Genomic DNA, 18,813 nt, shown 5'->3' on the forward strand with positions numbered 1-18,813 from the left:
AGAATTTCAAAATAGTCTATAATACATGGTCACTGCCTAGTATTTTAATCATTTTATTTTAATCCCTGACCCCTCCCTGAGTTACTTATTTCACTACAAGACACTGGCGCATAATTACCTTGTAACCACGTCTCATCACTGGCTGATAGCACTGATCGCTTTGTACAGCTTGTAGGTCCTGCCTGTGGGATGTTATACTTACCAGATCTGACAGATTTCCCAGGATACAGCTCCCCCCACATTCTCCCGTGAAGAATGTACCATACTATGATAACGCATTTTAGGAAAGTCTAATATAATTTACAATCATAGTACAGAAGTTTATAATGAATTATATCTGCTATAGATGCAGAGAGAATGTGGAACTTAGGAGCTCTATTTATGCTGTAATTATAGCACTTTATGTGTATGTACCTGGGAGATCAGAGGTAGGTGCTAGCGTGTTTACAAGGTACGTATTGGCTAGTGTGTTTTAGCAAGTAAATTACCGTAGCATGGGGGGGGGGCTGGGGGGGCATTGGGGAGATGTCTACTTTGAAGGTTAAGAGTCTCTTTAATGGTGGCTTTAGGTTCCCACATTAAAGGACATTGGTGTATTCAAAATATTACACAGTGGTGAATTTCCCATTAGGCACGTGCCTGGGGGCAGCACTTGGACACTTGTTTTAGCGAAGTCAGTCTGCATTTACCAGTAACTATAAAACAATTTCACTCTAATATACTGTACGCCGTCTTGAGTGGAGTGTGGATAGGTAGGACATGCTCAGACTGTCTTTGTAAGCTATGTAGGAAAGATTCCTGGACTGCACACCCTGAATATATATAATGGGAGGTGCTACCTGATGGGACTAATTGCAGGCACAGAAACAGGCAAATCTCAGGTGCACATTAAATGGAGTATATAGGAAAGATACCTTGAATGCACACCCTGAATATATATAATGGGAGGTGCTACCTGATGAGACCTATTGCAGGCACAGAAAGAGACAAATCTCAGCTGCACAACTCCAAATTACTGATAATGTATAAATGCAATCAAATTTTGCACTTTGGAGTTGTGCACCTGAGATTTGTCTGTTTCTATGTCTCTGTAAGCTGTCTAAATGGACATGTCTACTACAGCTAAAATGGAAAGCTCATGGCTTGTTTTTGTTTATTATATTAAACCATACTTACCTAATTTTTTGAGGAGATGCAGCTTGTTACGTCAGGGGGTGGGAACGGGCTCTGACGTCATAAAAATGGCGTTTTCGTGTCCATTTAGCCTCCGTATGGACGGGCGATTCCCGTTATTTATCTCCCCCATTCTGTCCACTTCACTAGGAAGTGGGTGGGATGCAAGAGATTCAGCCACTCTTCCGGGGGGTGTTACCTGAAAACTCGGGAGTCTCCTGCAACTTCCCAAGAGTAGGCAAGTAGGTATTAAACTGCCAGTCGTCAAATGAGGGCTTACAAGCAAAAAAATAATATAAATGGATGGGGGGGGCGACCATTACTTTTGTGCCTAGGGGCACCATATCACAGAAGGCTGTGTCTGAAAAACACAAATTCTCCCATCAGTCCTGAGTCATACTGCCATAGAGTTTTTTTTTTTTACCTCAGGATCCCATGTGTTTAGTCCCATATAACAAGACTCATTTCACATTTTCCCTATAAATCACTTTCTCTGGCATTACATTTTTTACTTTGTAGTCTAGCCAAGTGAATGTTAGGGACAAATTGTACCTACTTTTGGTTGCCCATTGGAATAAAGACTATTTTTTAAATTATTATTTGCATATTGCAGTGAAATTTGTGCAAACATTGGAAAAAAGTGCAGATAGCCTTGGTGCCAGCCTCACCTTGTTCCTTTCCTTGTTTATGTTACACAAGCAGCTGACTCACACAGCATGTGTTTACACTCCCTGGCCCACAGCAGTGTCCTGCAGCACAAAAGGGGCTAACCCACTGCACAAGCCTATGGAACTGCAGTACGGTCTGGCAGCACAAGGGGCTCCTGTCCCACGAGCAACAATGTGCCTTACTGAAAAAACTTTATATAGTTTCATAAAGATTTCTCCAGGCAGTTACAGGATTTGGAAAATGAAAATAATATGACTGTAAATATTATGCAGAATAATGTGCCAGATTGCTACTAATGCGTTAGCACTCTGACTGGGGAGGGAGCAGACATTATATAGTGGGTACAAATATTTCTAGTTACACCCATGGTTTACGTTGCTGAAACTGTCTGCTCCCTTGCATATACATCATGGAGCTGAGTAACTTTGTCAGCAGGGCAGGTTGGTGACAGATTGTCTCACCGTGTTTATATAAAAATATTGAAGCAAATGAAAAGAAAAACAGATAAAATAAAAATTACATTTTAACATGAAGGCATTTATCACCATGACCAGCGCAGTGTTAACATTTTTTCTTTTACATCGATCTGTTAAAAAAGGGTTACATTTTCTTACTATGTTTACATTTTTTTTATTATTTTGGGGGGTAGGTACTGTAGGCTGAATTTTTATAGGATGCAGTTTTTGGTATTTGCATTATATGAGGAAAAGCATACATACTAAGGGGGAAAATTCACTTTGCCTTGATGCTACATGCAGATTTAGTTGTGCAATAAGGCCTACCTCAGAGTTAAACCTAGACATCCTTAACTACTTTAATGTATATTCTGTATATGAGTAGGTTAGAGTGAGAGAAAGTTGGGTGCTGCCACCATTTTGTGTAGTTTTGAGACAGCCTATATCCTGAGTGACATTCACGTGTGACACTAATACTTATCCTTTTCTTTTCCAACGTATCTGGTCCTTGACCCTCCAACCATTACAACATACAGTGTGAATGCTGTGTTCAGAATACATACGCATTGAGCAAGTACACATTCATTGGAAACCTGGTGACATCACTGGGATTACGTTAGATGTGGGAGGTTCTAGTGGAATACATTGGGTAGGTCTCGCAATCATTAACCTTAATGGAAGCAGTGTACACTTATACTGTTTTTCCATCTAAGCCTTGAATCTGACACAGTTCCAAAATGGGCAGACCTGGATCAGACTCCTTCTCCACTGCAACGCCAATTCGGGTTATTCCCGGATCGGCGCTGTTCACACTGCACACGGGTGCAGTAGAACACTTCTCCCGGCGCTTGAAGATATCATCTCCAAGCGCGGAGAAACCCGGAAGTCTCCATGCTTTAAACGGGACACAGGTTGGCAGACACTACCGGGCTTCATGGGTCGTTCCTTTGTTAAACCCTGCATTTACCCGGGTTTTAGCTGTGGTGTCAGAGATATTACAGGCACACTTACTTCCTGGGATGTTTGGGAGACTTCTGAATTACGAGAAATTATCCCACTGTCCTAGGAGAGTAGACCAACCTCCTGAACATGGCAATGTTCACCGAGGGCTGGGGAAGCGACTCACATAGCTTTACTGATATTATTTATATTAGTTGGTTACAGTCTGAGTAAATTATGGAAGGAACCATAAAATGGTATTTTTCCCCACCAATTCTTGTTTTTCCCTGTACAATGCTCACAAAATAAAATGATGTTTTGCAAAAAAAACCCAATAATGTAAGCAATAAAATTCACTAGCACACAGCCGAAATATCACCACCTCCCCGGGCTTCACGTGAGTCCTGTAAGCTCCAGTAACTGCTCCTGTGGAGAAAGCATCCATATTTTACATTATGCTGCTGCTGTTGCAATCCACATATTTCTGCATAGCTCTCAATTGCAAACCAGTTCTCCACCATAATGTGATGTTCACACAACACAAAACAGCTGATTATAATAGCATTGTCTCATGTGCATGGTGATGTCAGCTTTACATTATAAAATGGCAGCTTGCACCTGCTATGTGAGCGACACAAACCAATGACACACAGCTCATATAGGCAGACTTAGGGGTTTATTTTCCATTTCCCCATTTTCTGTGATTTTGCTGCAAGTTTTAAGGCAACGTGTTTTTAAGGTAATATATGGCAATGTCCTTTTTTTTTTTTTTTTTTTTGCCAGTAGGTGGTCATACAGATGTGTCTTTGTTGTATTGTATGTAATGCTGGGTACACACTTGGTGATATATCGCTCGTTCTATAGATGAGCGATATATCGCTAGTACATTGGCAGTGTGTACACCTGATATTTCTGTAAATGACGTCGTTCACAGCCATATCAGGTCAGCCCTGCAGCACAGTGAATGCTGAAATATCTGACACATATATTGGTACATCTGCATGTGTGTAAGGGCGACTCGCCAACCGCTCATACACTTGCTGCAGGAACCGTAAGTTTAAATGCTCGCTCAGTTGTGATGTCATCGAGTGGACAATTGGTAATTATGTATAGTTTACCAATCGGCCTCTCTGATGGCAGACCGATCTGTCATATAAATGTGTACTCCGCATAAGCAGTGAAGTTTAATAGCGTTTGGATAGATTTGAAAATGGTTTGTGACTTTCCTTCAAGCAAATGGTATCCATAAATGTTTATTTCTCAATCTCCGTAAATGTTTTCTGACTAACATGATTTCTTACGGGTCTATTCTTTGTGTGTGTGTATATGCCACTTATTGATATTTCTTTGAATACATTAGGCTCAGCCACAGACAGCAAGCACATCTCAGCCTGCAGTACTTAATTCTACGTCGACTACAGCGCTAGTCCAAGCACCATCCTCTCAGAAGCAACAGACCAGAAAGGTTTGTGAGCCAGGAAGAGAGAATGTGAATGGTTTTAGAGATAAACAAATCTTTTTTACTATTACCTGACTGGTATTTGTAGTTCTTTGTTAACTCAGTTCAGTGAAAAGTTGCCACTTTGTTTGAAATCTATTTACAGATGTGTCCACATACACCTGTCCTCGGAAAGCAATTGGGAAGCCGACTGCCTAAATATCGGCAGCCGGCTTCCCGACTGGCATATCCCGGCAAGGGTGAAATGCCGGGCGTCTAGATGTAGACGCCCGCATTTCCACGACGCCGGGAGACCGGCGCCCGGCATCCCGATCATAGTGATGCTGGGCGCCGCGAGCGGACAGCCGCGGGGGGGAGGGTTAGGTTTAGGGCTCCCGGGGGGGGGACTTAGGGTTAGGCACGCCCCCGGGAGGGTTAGGGTTAGGCTAGGGGGAAGGAGGGTTAGGGTTAGGCACCCCCAGGGGGGACTTAGGGTTAGGCACCCCCCCGGGGGACTTAGGTTTAGGCAGCGGGGAAGGGGGTGGTTAGGGTTAGGCACTTGGGGGGGAAGTTAGGGTTAGGCACCCCTAAGGAGGGTTAGGGTTAGGGGGGTTAGGTTAGTAGATATTCACCTATCCACGATCGGGATTTCCAGCGCTGTCGGGTTTCCGCTGCTCAGAACTCTGCTGATGTCAGCCTGCCACTTAGCTGCACCAAAGCAGTCATCCTAAATACGTAGTACAGTATTTGTAACCTGAGATGCAAGATTGAGGGACAAGTAGCACAATGAAGGATTAAGTAGCAAGGTTGAGGAAAAAGTACACAAGGCAGGTCCGATACGAGTGACCCTCACCATGCCTAATTATGATTCATTTGCGATTTTATTTATACAAAATCCTTTGTGACAAAGAAACCTAGTACACTGTTTGTAGACTAAGACGCAAGATTGTGGAAAAAGTAGACAATTGAGAAAAGGTAATATATCATGGGAATCTCATTAAACGTCTCGCGCCATATGGTGCAAAAGGGATAAATGTATGAGGTCAAATCTGTAGATTTTGGGACCGATCTTGGATGCAGCCACATCTTTTGCAGCAGTTGACTCTGCGTCTTTATGCTAATGCCAGTATAAAGTTATTTCTTGGTGGAGTTCCGTGCACCCAGGTGTACTGTAGAATTACCGCTTGGTGCATCTTTTAGCGCACCATCGGTCGACCATCAAAATTTGCACCAGCCCTGTTGCAGGTGCAGTTTTTCCGACCAGATATGGCCTCCTACGTGAGCTGTTTCTCCTGACCTGCCTCCGACATCCTCCGTGTATCTTATCAGCCACCGTGTCATCTTCCAGGATCGCCTCTCACATTTGTACTACCGTGCATCTAGATCTGAACTGCGACTCTGTACATTCAAAATCGGGATGCATGCACTGTGCGACTCAGACACGCGTAGATAAACAACGTCGCTCCACTGTACCCGATATCGCTGCTGTGTCCAGCTCAGACTCAGACCCTTCGTTTGTAGGAAAAGCTGTTATACTTGTTACTTCCAGCAGAGGGTGATGGTGTATTCAGTTATATAAAATATATATAAAACAGGCCCAACAATGGTTGAAAAGCATTCTGGGGGAAAAGCCAAATATGTATTTAAATGTGTTTCAGAAATGCTGTTTGGGGGGAATTATGCTAAACTTTGCTAAGTTGCCAACAAAAAATATTTTATCTTTAAAGGCGATTAACAGTATAGTTTGTTACACTCCATGTTACTTATATTTTCTGTATGATCATATTTGAGAGTGTATGATAAATAATCTGTGGAAAGAGAGCAGCTCTACACCACAGATAAAAGGGAGGACCCTTACAGCAGGATGTTCAACATTCAGCCCTCCAGCTGCTATGGAACTACACATCCCAGCATGCCCTGCATAGTTTAATATGCTCTGATAGCAAAACTGTGTCAGGGATGTGTAGTTTCATGGGAGCTGGAGGGCTGCATGTTTAATACCTCTGCTCTACAGTATTCTGTATGTGATTATTCATTGTATTATTTATTATTAAATGCTGTGAATGCTATTAGTAGCACTGTTGTTTGCAGATTCTACTGTTACTATTATGCCATTAGTCTGAAAGGAGGACTGTATACAACACATATATATTCCAGAAACCCTATGAGGGAGCATAGACAAGCATGCACCATTTAACTCCATCGGTTCCAAGCCTTGTATTGTGGTTATTGTGTAAACCTCCTATTGATTTCATAGAGATAAATGATCTTCAGTTTTAAAACCAGCCCATTTTTGTGTGTTCTCCTTTTGTAGCGCAACAAAAAGAAGAGGCGACCTGTTTGCCTTTAGTTGTTTTGTTTACACACAGTTAAATCAGTTGGGGTTATTCCAATGCTGGCTTAAACAATATGTTGGTTTGTGTACTGATGCATATTTTTAATTTCTTGTTTAGGTTTGTCCTCCTGCAACATCAAACAATATATTTTCATATCAACAAAACCCAGTCACTTCAGTGCAACCACCATTTACCAATAGTGTACCAACTACCTCCCAGAAGGCAAGGACACAGCAAGCTGCTGCAGTGCAGAATGGCCCCACGTTACGTCATGAGGTTAGACAATAGATGTTATTTAATTGCAAAAGTTTTGGATACTGTATTCTGTGTATAACTGTCGTTAAATATTTTTTGTTTACACACCAGTTACATAGAAATTATTCACATTTTACACATATATCTGTAGTTCATTGTCCCAAGATTACCAAAGCTAATTTGTGCTAAGTTACTAGTTAACCTTCAGCTGTAACTTTAATAACTAAAGAACTTTAATAATGAATATTTATGCAGCCGTACAAAATATTAAATTGTGGTACATGGCACCTTTATATATATATATATATATATATATATATATATATATATATATGTATTTTTATGCAACACATTACAGAGAATGGCCCAAATATTACAAAAGGGTCCTTGATGATAAATGTCCTCTGACCACAGAATAATGAATACATTTCAGTATTTTTGGAAATATATGGGTCAAAAAATTGAATCTCAAGTGCAGCATCTCAAAATACTGGACTGTACATATATACTGTATGTAGAGAGTAGTGCTGAAAGTATATCCTGTTGCACTGATTAATGCACAAATCACTCCGGATGTAAAAAATCCATACATCTATACATCTGATGTTAACGACACATAATATTAACCGATCAGTGTGCCTTTGGAGTGAGGGAGGAGCATCCAGAGGACTCACACACAAACACAAGTTTGAGCATACAAACTATACAATTTGATATAATCAAAGTCCCTAGAGATGTGAGGTAGCAATGCTAACCACTGTGTTTCCATACTGCCAATGTGTATTGTTTGTTAAGGGATAATTTCCACTTTAAATTCAGTAAACACCCACCATTCTAGTATATCCACACCCTATACAGAAGCAGCTGTTCTGAATGAAAGCAGGATGCTCATTGGAGGAGGTCCTCCAATTAGTAGTGGACTTTCATTAATAGCGCTGCTTCTCACTTCTCCTGCTATGGGGAGCCGAGCACAGCCAGGAATGATCAATGTGAGTGACAGTATTGTGAAGTACAGCACATGATTGGAGTCATAGGATTGTAGTTACGGTATTAAAAACACTATTCATTGTGGGTTCCTTCCTTTCAGCCAATTAGGACACATGGCTAACGTTCTTAATATGTTTTAAAATGTTGCCCAAATGTAGGGAGTTCAGATCAATAGAAAATGAAAAAATAATGGAGTTATGTCATCTTTGTGCATGCAGGAATAAAGTCTGCATTGTAAAATGTCATGTCCCTTCATAGCCGTAGTCCCTGCCAATACCTTATCTGTATAATATATACAGAATTTCTACCAGTCATGTAGCAAGGGAAGCTCTGGATTCCTCAGAAAGTCTACATAACATTTTATTTAATTTTTTCGCTTGCTATTTCCCTTTCTTGTTTGTTTCTCTTTTGTTTCATTTTTGGTCTGTATTGTTTAATTAAAACAAACTTTTCAGACTTTGTTATTCTTTAAGTAAGTTTTGCTGAAAAAACCTCTAATCTATTTAAACATAAAATAATGTTGATTTTATTATTACATTATTTAATCCCATTTTTTCAGTTTGTTATATTTTTTAATTTGTTAATGTAGGTTTATTGATCTTCTTTTTCAGTCCATCTCCCCATCTCCAACCCAGCAGTACATTGTTCAGCATCCCACGTTCAACAGTTCTACTGCTAAATCTAAAGACCCTCCACGCTATGAAGAAGCCATCAAGCAGGCCCGTAACATCCATCCATCTCACACTGAGGTGGGCTCCCCATCAGTCTGCTGGCATTCAGCTATGTCATCGCCGTCGTGTATATTCCTCATGATGAAACGTCTGATTGTCATCAGAGATGTTCTGTGTTTTCTGCCTACAAACAGTAAGGCCGGGTATACATTAGAACGATAACGGCATGATCTGCCGTATTGGAACAATAAATATCTAACGTGCGTGCACAATTGCGTGTTCCCGCTGATGACATACGAGATCGTATGATTGACCGTGCTGCGTGGTCAGTCAAACAATATCTTGTGTACGGTTGTGCATTATAATGAAAGACGGAACATTAAATCGTGTAGAGTGTACGGCTAATCTGTGATGGTACTTGGCGAAGGGAAATCGCCCCCACCATCTGTACGATTTTCCGTCGTTCTGTTGTGTACCCGACCTAAGGGTTGTGGCTAAGTCTTGTATTAAGTATCTCTGTAAATCAGATGAAAGGTTTGGTCTTACTAAAATGAAAACATCCTGATTCTCTAAAACCCCATGAAGATGAAGGGGAGGAAATACTGCGCTAGGTTCTGGCCTAAATGTATACTAAAATAAAATACCAGGTCAAGCCTTAGTTCTGTATCTGAGTTAAGAAAACGTGAGACTACGGTGAGATAGCAATAAGTAATAACACTTTATCTCATTTATAAATTAACATCATTAGATACAAGCTTTAGTACATGTAACATTTGCCATGGATACAAAAATAACAATCCATAGACAAATAGAAAAAGGACAAAACCAGAGAAAAGACACAATAAAGTAATTCTGTTGTAATTTGAAATGTAAAAGATCTGTTGCTCAGAAAATCAGTTTTATGCTAGTGAATGTGTGAAAAGATGAGCTGTTCTCTTATGCACACTAAATCAGTCATCCAAAATATAAGAGATCCAAGTTCTTATATCATATGGCGTCCCAGCACAGGTATATTGATTTGTATCCAGCGTGTTCTATCTACCGTAGATGGTATTAAACTCCCCTGCCCCGGCACTCCCCATGTATACAGTCCACTTTCGTTCGTTTGTTTGTTCCTGCGGCGGCGTAGTGTTTATCCCCTCTCCTCAATAGCAATGGGGAGGTAGCCGCTTCCCTTACTCGGACCTGTAGCAAACCGGGCAGGTTTGGTGCATCTGGTATCAGTCCAGCTGGACACGTGGGATATCTCTTGTCCAGATTCACGGAGTGGCCACGGTATGACTAGTCCCAGCACTCCAGGCACTCTGGATAACACTGTTTAATAATAGACTGTCTGCCACGTCAACGTGTTTAGTCTCACTCACAGCTGAGACTTTTTCAAGACTGACAGCCTAAGGGAGCTGTGCAGTTTTTATCCTCACAAAGGTCTGCCTCTCATTATTATTTCAATTAGGGACATGTCTTCATCCCATCTGGGGAAATGGTATAGATAGAGGAACCGATCTATGCTATAGATGCATATATTTTTCAATCATAATCAATTCTCTTCGCTCTGGACCATCCAAGATTGTCTGTACACACTAGGCGATTGCATCGCTTTACAATAGTCTCTCACTTAGGACGTGGGACAAATTTTCCTAGAAATATGTCAGCATCCAATGAGCAATTTTAGATTTTCTCTTTTAACAGGGCTGTGCTTGTGTCCAAAGACTGGTTAGAGTGCAGTGTATCATACTCTGCAATATATTTGTTTAACTGTTACTTTAATGGGAACAATACTGCTTTGTAATAACTCTAACGTATGCATTATATAAGCAATTTTATGGTTTAAAAGGAAAGTATGGATTTCTTATTTAATCTGCACCACACTTCTCCTGTAATCACTACCATCTACTTGAGACTTTATAGTAGTAAAGTCACCTAATTTCAGAATAATGTGATTTGATCTGTCCTCCTTGTTGAGTAAACTTTGCATTCTTCCACTTCTACTGAAAATGCATTGACTAGGAGGCCCAGCAGGCGTCCTATTTCATATAGTTTACCCACTAGGTGGCACTAATTTTTTACTACTTATGTCTGTCTACTTTTATATCAGCAGACCCCACTCACAAATGCAAGTCCCCATATCCAGAATAACATAATCAAATACAAAATATATTTTCTTTTGTACGCAATATACTGTAACCAACAGCATTCCATTCTTAAATAGCCTAATTAAATACACACGGTTAGTGTTTGGTGTTTTATGTTGTTGAAGGCATTTGGAATAATGTAATACATTTTATATACCTAGCATTTCTTTTCATTATTTGCAGCGTGACTGCTGTCACCATTCATTGTATACCAAAATAAAATTATTTAGGGAAAGCCGTTCAGTTTTATATGCAGATGTATTTGATATTTATACATTGAAGTTTTAAGAATATTAAAAAGTCTTATTAGCGACAGTGAATCACAGCTCAGGTATTAGAAACATCTGCCAGACAGAAGTGGAGACCAGAGAGTGACTTCACCAGAGCTGAATAAAAAAAGGAAATTAATATCATTCCTGAAAGAAACTTGTTTTCACAGATTGCAGAAAGACAACACCCAGCCCTTATTAGCTTAACTGTCTAGTTTAGGCATATGTGCAGAATAGAAAATGCTTCAGGAATATATCTGGACCTAACTACATCTTTCCGAGATGCTGTAATAAAACCACAGGATGGTAAAACTGGGATTTGTGTCCCATCTTAGTGCTAAATAACTCATGTTACCTTTTTACTCAGATGTTCCATGGTTCTTTTATTATATAAATGAATCAAGAACAGTTAGTTACTGTGTCACACCCCCTTATAGATTTTACTTAAAAGGTGTAAAAAAAAAAATAATTTCCAAATGTTTGTATATAAATTGGTAACAAATTATTTATTCTCTATTAATGCATAAAATTGTTAATGTGCTCAGTTACTACATTCATCCCATGGGTATGGATGAGCCAAGTCTACAAGACGGTGGTTTTGGCCTACTTTAGTGTGGCCACAGTAAACGACTCAGTAGACCAAAATAACTATTTAATAATAAACTGTTATTCATAGCATGACATTTACATAAAAAACAACTATAAATAGAACTAGAAATTCAACAAAATAAACTCTCATTCATGTAATTTATTTATACCCATATATAGGTAATGAATGCGCACAGCCAACAGATGGATGACCTGTTCGATATTCTCATTAAAAGTGGAGGTAAGAAATAAATATTATAATTCGATATTGTTAATTAGCAATCAACCCTTTAACTTAGTTTTAATAACTATTAATTTTGTCCATTTACCTCGGAGTTTGCCGAATTTATGCAGGTTGGGCTGTAATTTATTAGATGGCTAGCTCACATTCCACTAACTTGTGCTTTCTTGACTTTTTCTATATTCTATCTTCTGAGAAGTTCTTGAATATATACAGTCAGGTGCATAAATATTGGGACATTGACAGAATTTTCATATTTTGGGCTCTATTCACCACCACAGTGGCTTTGAAATGAAACAAACAAGATGTGCTTTAACTGCAGACTTTCAGATTTAATTTGAGGGTAATTACATCCAAATCAGGTGAACAGTGTAGGAATTACAACGGTTTCTATATGTGCCTCCCACTTTTTAAGGAGCCAAAAGTAATGGGACTATCAACTCAAAAGCTATTTCATGGACAGGTGTGGGCTATTCCCTCGTTATTTCATTATCAATTAAGCAGGTAATAGGTCTGGAGTTGATTCTAGGTGTGACATTTGCATTTGGAATCAGTTGCTGTCGACTCTCAATATGAAATCCAAAGAACTGTCACTATCAGTGAAGCAAGCCATCATTAGGCTGAAAAATCAAAACAAACCCATCAGAGAGATAGCAAAAACATTAGATGTGGCCAAATCAACTGTTTGAAACATTCTTTAAAAGAAAGAACGCAAACAACTTCTAAAAAAGCCATTACAGTTCTGGAACAACATCCTATGGACAGATGAGACAAAGATCAACTTGTACCAGAGTGATGGGAAGAGAAGATTATGGAGAAGGAAAGGAACTGCTCATGATCCAAAGCATACCACCTCATCAGTGAAGCATGGTGGTGGTAGCGTCATGGCGTGGGCATTTATGGCTGTCAATGGAACTGGTTCCCTTGTATTTATTGATGATGTGACTGCTGACAAAAGCAGCAGAATGAATTCTGAAGTGTTTTGGGCAATATTATATGCTCATATTCAGTCAAATGCTTCAGAACTCATTGGACGTTGCTGCACAGTGCAGATGGACAATGACCCGAAGCATACTGCAAAAGCAACCAAAGAGTTTTTTAAGGCTAAAAAGTGGAAACTTATGCAATGGCCAAGTCAATCCCCTGACCTGAATCCAGTTGAGCATGCATTTCACTTGATGAAGACAAAACTGAAGGGAAAATGCCCCAAGAACAAGCAGGAACTGAAGACATTTGCAGTAGAGGCCTGGCAGAGCATCACCAGGGATGACACCCAGCGTCTGGTGATGTCTATGCGTTCCAGACTTCAGGCTGTAATTGTCTGCAAAGGATTTGCAACAAAGTATTAAAAAGTGAAAGTTAGATTTAGGATTGTTTAGTTTGTCCCATAACTTTTGGCCCCTTAAAAAGTGGGAGGCACATATAGAAACAGTTGTAATTCCTACACCGTTCACCTGATTTGGATGTAATTACCCTCAAATTAAATCTGAAAGTCTGCAGTGAAAGCACATCTTGTTTGTTTCATTTCAAAGCCATTGTGGTGGTGAATAGAGGCCAAAATATGAAAATTCTGTCAATGTCCCAATATTTATGCACCTGACTGTATTTTCTGTTTAATGCACATTTTCAAACAATTGCTTCTGTATTTGTTTATACCCAGACATGGTATCTGAATTTTGGTATACAAGAAAACACTGAGCAGCTGTATGCTTGTGTATTGTGTTTACAATACTGTACTAAAATAGTATTAAGCTGGGTACACACTAAATAATTTGTATACCCACGACACATAATGTGTATACTGACGGGCCGACATATCAGGCGGTTCGTACACATTGGACAATCCGATGCTCGACCCGACCCCTCCCCTCCGATATTCCTAGCACCCCCCCCCCCCCTGCATAGCACTGCAAGGGATTGTCAACCGCATCGCCTGTTCTTACATGCTGCACATAAGATCAGGCGATGAAGCTGTTTACCCCACGGGAGCGCGCACTACACAATGTTTTACACACTACACATATTTTAACGATTTGCCGTTCCAATGTGTCGGAATCAACCAAGATATCGTGTAGTGTGTAGAGGGACCTATAGATTTGAGGATATGCAAACAATTTCCACTATACTTATAACGAGAACAAATCTTGTGTCTGCCGTGGTTTGCTTTAAGTTTTTACAATACCAAAAACTATGGTACAACTTTCTAACAACAGAAGTTTTTCACATGCATTTGTTTTAGTTTTGGCTAGTGATCAATTCACGAATAGTGGATGCACCATTTGTCCATTCCAGTATCCGGATGGTAGGTCTACATCAAGAAAGTAGACAATCTATAGGTCAACACCAGAAGGTCGACAGTCAATAGGACGACAGTTATTTTTATCAACCATTTAAATATCGTCATTTTAACCCTAAGGCTAAATGAAAAAAAAAAACACACTTCAACCCATTTTTTTTATTGTCGACCATCTCAATGTCGACCTTTTAACCCTCTCAACCTTTTAACCCTGCCGACCTTATAGCCTGTCGACCTTCTGGTGTTGATGTATTGACTGTCTAACTTTTTATGTAGACCTATCAATCAACACCTGTCCACTCCACCAATATTCCCAGTGGGCTGTAACAGTTTCTTACAGTATATTCACTTCTTACCACTTGGTCTAGTTGAAATAGTGAGATAAATCAGCCAAAACACAAGTCGCTGTCCACTATCCACCATGAAATTCCTCAAGTACGCTATCAGTCAAGTTCTTGAGGGAGATGTAATAAGCAGTGAAAAGAGTGGACAAGTAGTGAAGTCACCAATAGCAACCAGTCCACTTTGAGGTAACAATAGCAAGTACATTCTGTAAAATAAGTAGGAGCTGGTTGCTATGGGAAACTTCCCCACTCTTTTCACTGCTTGATACTAAGCCACTATATACCGGATCCTTTCAACCACTTGGCATCCTTAAATTCTACAGGAGAAATGTACTATCGGTTCTCTAGAGCTGACTGTTGAATGAACTGCAAGCTTTGTTTCTATTTCCATTTTTATTAACTGAAAACACATATTCACAGCATGTCTTAGTTTTTATCTTGAGGTATCACACTGCTCCATCTTCCCAGCATAACATTTTGATTTTCCAGCTGAGAAATGTCAGATCTTTTGAGAGATATGTCAGGAATGCTCCTGCAAATTAAGAACAAACAGTTAAGTTTTGTGAAATTGCTGACAAAACACTTTTCTGCAGCACAGAAATTACTTTCTCACTTTTCACTATAACAAATATACATCCAGGAGCCTGGAACCCAACATGTGCTGCTTGACAGTCATTCTCAATGAGCAACACCGCTGATAGGAGAATGACAGACTCGCGTTACAGGCATTTTGGCTGCTGATTTGGAGACTGGAGCCAAACTTAAATAAGTAACAACTGAAGTAAAGTTAAACCATGAGTTGAATATGCAATCTTTTGTATAAAGAACTATTCACAGCATTTCTGTTAACCCTCATTTTTGAAGCTGAGTAATGTTTTTCGTACTTAATTTAACCCTTATCGGTGTGATATTTTTTAAATTCCCTAAGAATACAAAAATCTAGTGTTCTCGTCATTAGTACATGTTATTTGCATATTTTGGGCGTTGAGTGACCAACGTCTCAGTGACGTTACTAATTTTTAGGCTGCATTCTCATCTGTGTTGGTTAAGCCCGCCATACTATTAGCAACCACTGTTTCGCTAGTTCTTTGTGAACAGACAGGATGAAAATCTGTTCAGAGCACAAAGTAGCCCTAGGTACACATTAAGAGATGTACATGGATATGTGTAAAGACCTCTATTGGATTAGAATGGCACAGTGGCAAAACTAGGAGATGGTTGGGCCAGCAGTGGAGCTGAAAAAAGGACTGAATTAAGAGTGGTCAACATCACTGGCCAACCAATCACAAGCTCACATGTTGCATTTTTGCTGCTCATGGCCGCATCAGTGCCCACCTCCTACTTAGGGACAAGCTGCGCTGGCTCATTGTTTTGACAATGGCTGTGCACAATTTACTGTGAAGAAGTAGGCTGAGGAGTGCGGGTGAATGTGACAGCCTGCAGCCTTTGCCTGAGGACTGGAGAGCTTAGTGACTGATTGGCTGTAGCCTGTGACAGTGTTAATCAGTATAATAATAATTATTGCAGAGGTTAGTGACTGATTGGCTGTAGCCTTTTACAGTGTTGATCGGTATATAAATAATTATCAAAGTGGTCAGACCTCAGATATGACTGTTTTATGAAATCAGGCAGATGCCTGTACAATGTGTTTTAACCAAACAATTACTAATAGACGAGAAGTGTCTATCACCTAAAAAGCGCATTGAATCGGATGAAAAATAAAATCTAATGAAAATTAAGTTAAAAAAAATATATATATAAAAGATAGTAAAATAATGTAAAAGTTAATTCTCTATTTGCGGACCATATTAACACTGTTATATAATTTATATATTTTTAACTTTGTTCATTGAATTAAATTTTTCATCATTTTAATGTTATGTTTATGAGTTAGTCGCCATAACGTTTGGTACTCTTCCATCTCATTAGGATGTACCGAATACGATTCATATTACGCAAATTGAACAGTACAACTCTTACATTATATTTACACACAAAATACTATGTTACTGTGTCAACAGCTGTGACACTGTAATGTAGCATTTCGCATGCAGATACAGCTGCAAATATAGGCATGCCGCATACCATTTTAGTCAGCAGAAGGTGCTTGTGCGTCCTATTTGCATTGCATTCCATAAGATGCATTTGAATGTTAAAAGTCACATGATAAGATGTTCGGTGCTACCGAGTCATGCCACCGCATGGCGCAACTAGAAGGGCTGTTTAACATGCAAGGAAGTAAAATGTATGTGGACACATCTGTACTTTCTTGGTACTATTGGAAGGAAGAATTTGGGTACTTGTGTACTTTACGGTTTGCAGAGAGAACCCATTGAATGTTTTAAATGGTACTTGTGTACTTTACGTACACAAGCACCTAAAGTTGTCCCCACCTAAATAAGAAAGTTGTCCCCTTGCGGGCTCACTGCGCTCACCACACTTTGGGCTTGGTGGCTCGCTGCACTCGCCACAAGGTTATATTCCCCCTCTATGCCCACTTGGATGGTAGGGAATGACGCTGGACACTGGGAATGACGCTGGACACTGGCTGACGTCAGGGTCCTCTCCATGAACGGGATTTAGACATTACCATGATTGATAATAATAATGAGTGTACGACACTTGGATTCTCTCTGCAATGAGTCCGTAAAGTACACAAGTACCAGAATTTGTAGTAGCTGATCCAGCATGGTTGTGAGGTGATTGGAGTGGCCACCTGAGTCTTTGTCTCGGGTGAAAGAGAACTTGGCTTTGCTGCTATAATGTCACCAATGTTGCATTCAATAAAGCCTTGTCTTATGTAACTTTACCCAAATACCCAACCTTCATTGTCATTTAATAATGGTGAGCTCCATTAGTTTGCTGGTGTTGTATTATTACATGCTGCCATTTTTCCTGGAGCTCCGGTTATGGGGGAAGGGACACCTTATGAAAATATTCGGTGGTAGTGTAACTTTAATGTCTTTGAGTAAAGACCAGAAATATTAGACATTTTCAGCAGTTCATGGGTGCATGTGGCTGATGACATCATATCCCTTTTATATTTAGCACCTAAGGGAGACAGAGCAGGACCTGCAGCTTGAGAATCCATTACAGTACTCGGCAGGGAAAGCGTAGGTTGATTATTTTCATGGCAAGCGGTCAATTTCCAGCTCTGTTTCATCTTGCTGTCAAAGAATACTGATGTTAATGAGAGTGCTGAGATTTAAACATTTGATAGCTAGCAGTATGTTTGGATTTCAACCACATCCTCAGAACAGCACAAATCTTTTTTTAGCGAAAATCTATGGAAATGTTTTATTTAAATCCTTTAGATGATAAATACCTTAGGTCTGGGTATTCTTAAACAACGAAACGTTGTTGCCTAATTAATAACTGTTCACTTTCATGCTAAACATATCAGTTGTCTTAAAAGTAGATCTATCTCCGCATAGTGAAATCATATTGTGGGCTGAACCAGCATTCATGGCATTGAAGCAGAAACTGAAATTGGTTGAGCCAGGATCAAACTTTGATACTGTCTAGGACTTATTTAATAACATTATGCAAACAGCAATCTACTGTAGACTAATGAAAGCTGATGTCTGGTTTGCTACTGCAGCGCACTTACTGCCTGCTATGTGCTATTAAATAAACTCTTATGTCTAGCTGTACGTCATCCCATATGATGCTTGCATAACCTCTTGCATCATGGGAGATGTTGTTTTGCAATAGCAAGAGTGCAATAAGGTTATCCTTCCTTGTGCTAGTCCTTTCTGAATATTTGAAAATTTCAGATCAATAAATTGTAAGAGACCACAGATTAATCTTGTTAATAATACAGGCAAGCTTTAGTTTAATAATCACACTTTTTTGTTTTTTCTTGGAGCGACAGAATAGGTCCACAGCGCCTTACAGAATGTATACAGATGCAATGCAAACATAACGGGATATAAAGTACAGTATATGGAAATTAAAATATAAACAAAACCGAAAATAGCAGATAAACATGCTAGTCAAATAATAAAAAGGAAGAAAACT

The 18,813-nt window shown here is 39.6% G+C and overlaps 1 protein-coding gene across 9 annotated transcripts in view; it reads left to right on the top strand.

Annotated features, from left to right (window-relative positions):
* The window catches only part of MRTFB (myocardin related transcription factor B), a 450,704-nt gene that overhangs the window by 416,255 nt on the left and 15,636 nt on the right, over nt 1–18,813 (top strand). For all 9 annotated transcript variants that reach the window (XM_088474235.1, XM_088474234.1, XM_088474237.1 and 6 more), the window contains 4 exons: nt 4,597–4,701; nt 7,128–7,286; nt 8,864–9,001; nt 12,093–12,153. In XM_088474235.1, the coding sequence (XP_088330361.1) occupies nt 4,597–4,701; nt 7,128–7,286; nt 8,864–9,001; nt 12,093–12,153 (463 nt within the window). The remainder of the gene's footprint in view (nt 1–4,596; nt 4,702–7,127; nt 7,287–8,863; nt 9,002–12,092; nt 12,154–18,813) is intronic.

The sequence above is a fragment of the Taudactylus pleione genome, unplaced genomic scaffold (assembly GCF_031769625.1).
Source record: "Taudactylus pleione unplaced genomic scaffold, aTauple2 ptg000149l, whole genome shotgun sequence".
NCBI lineage: Eukaryota > Metazoa > Chordata > Amphibia > Anura > Myobatrachidae > Taudactylus > Taudactylus pleione.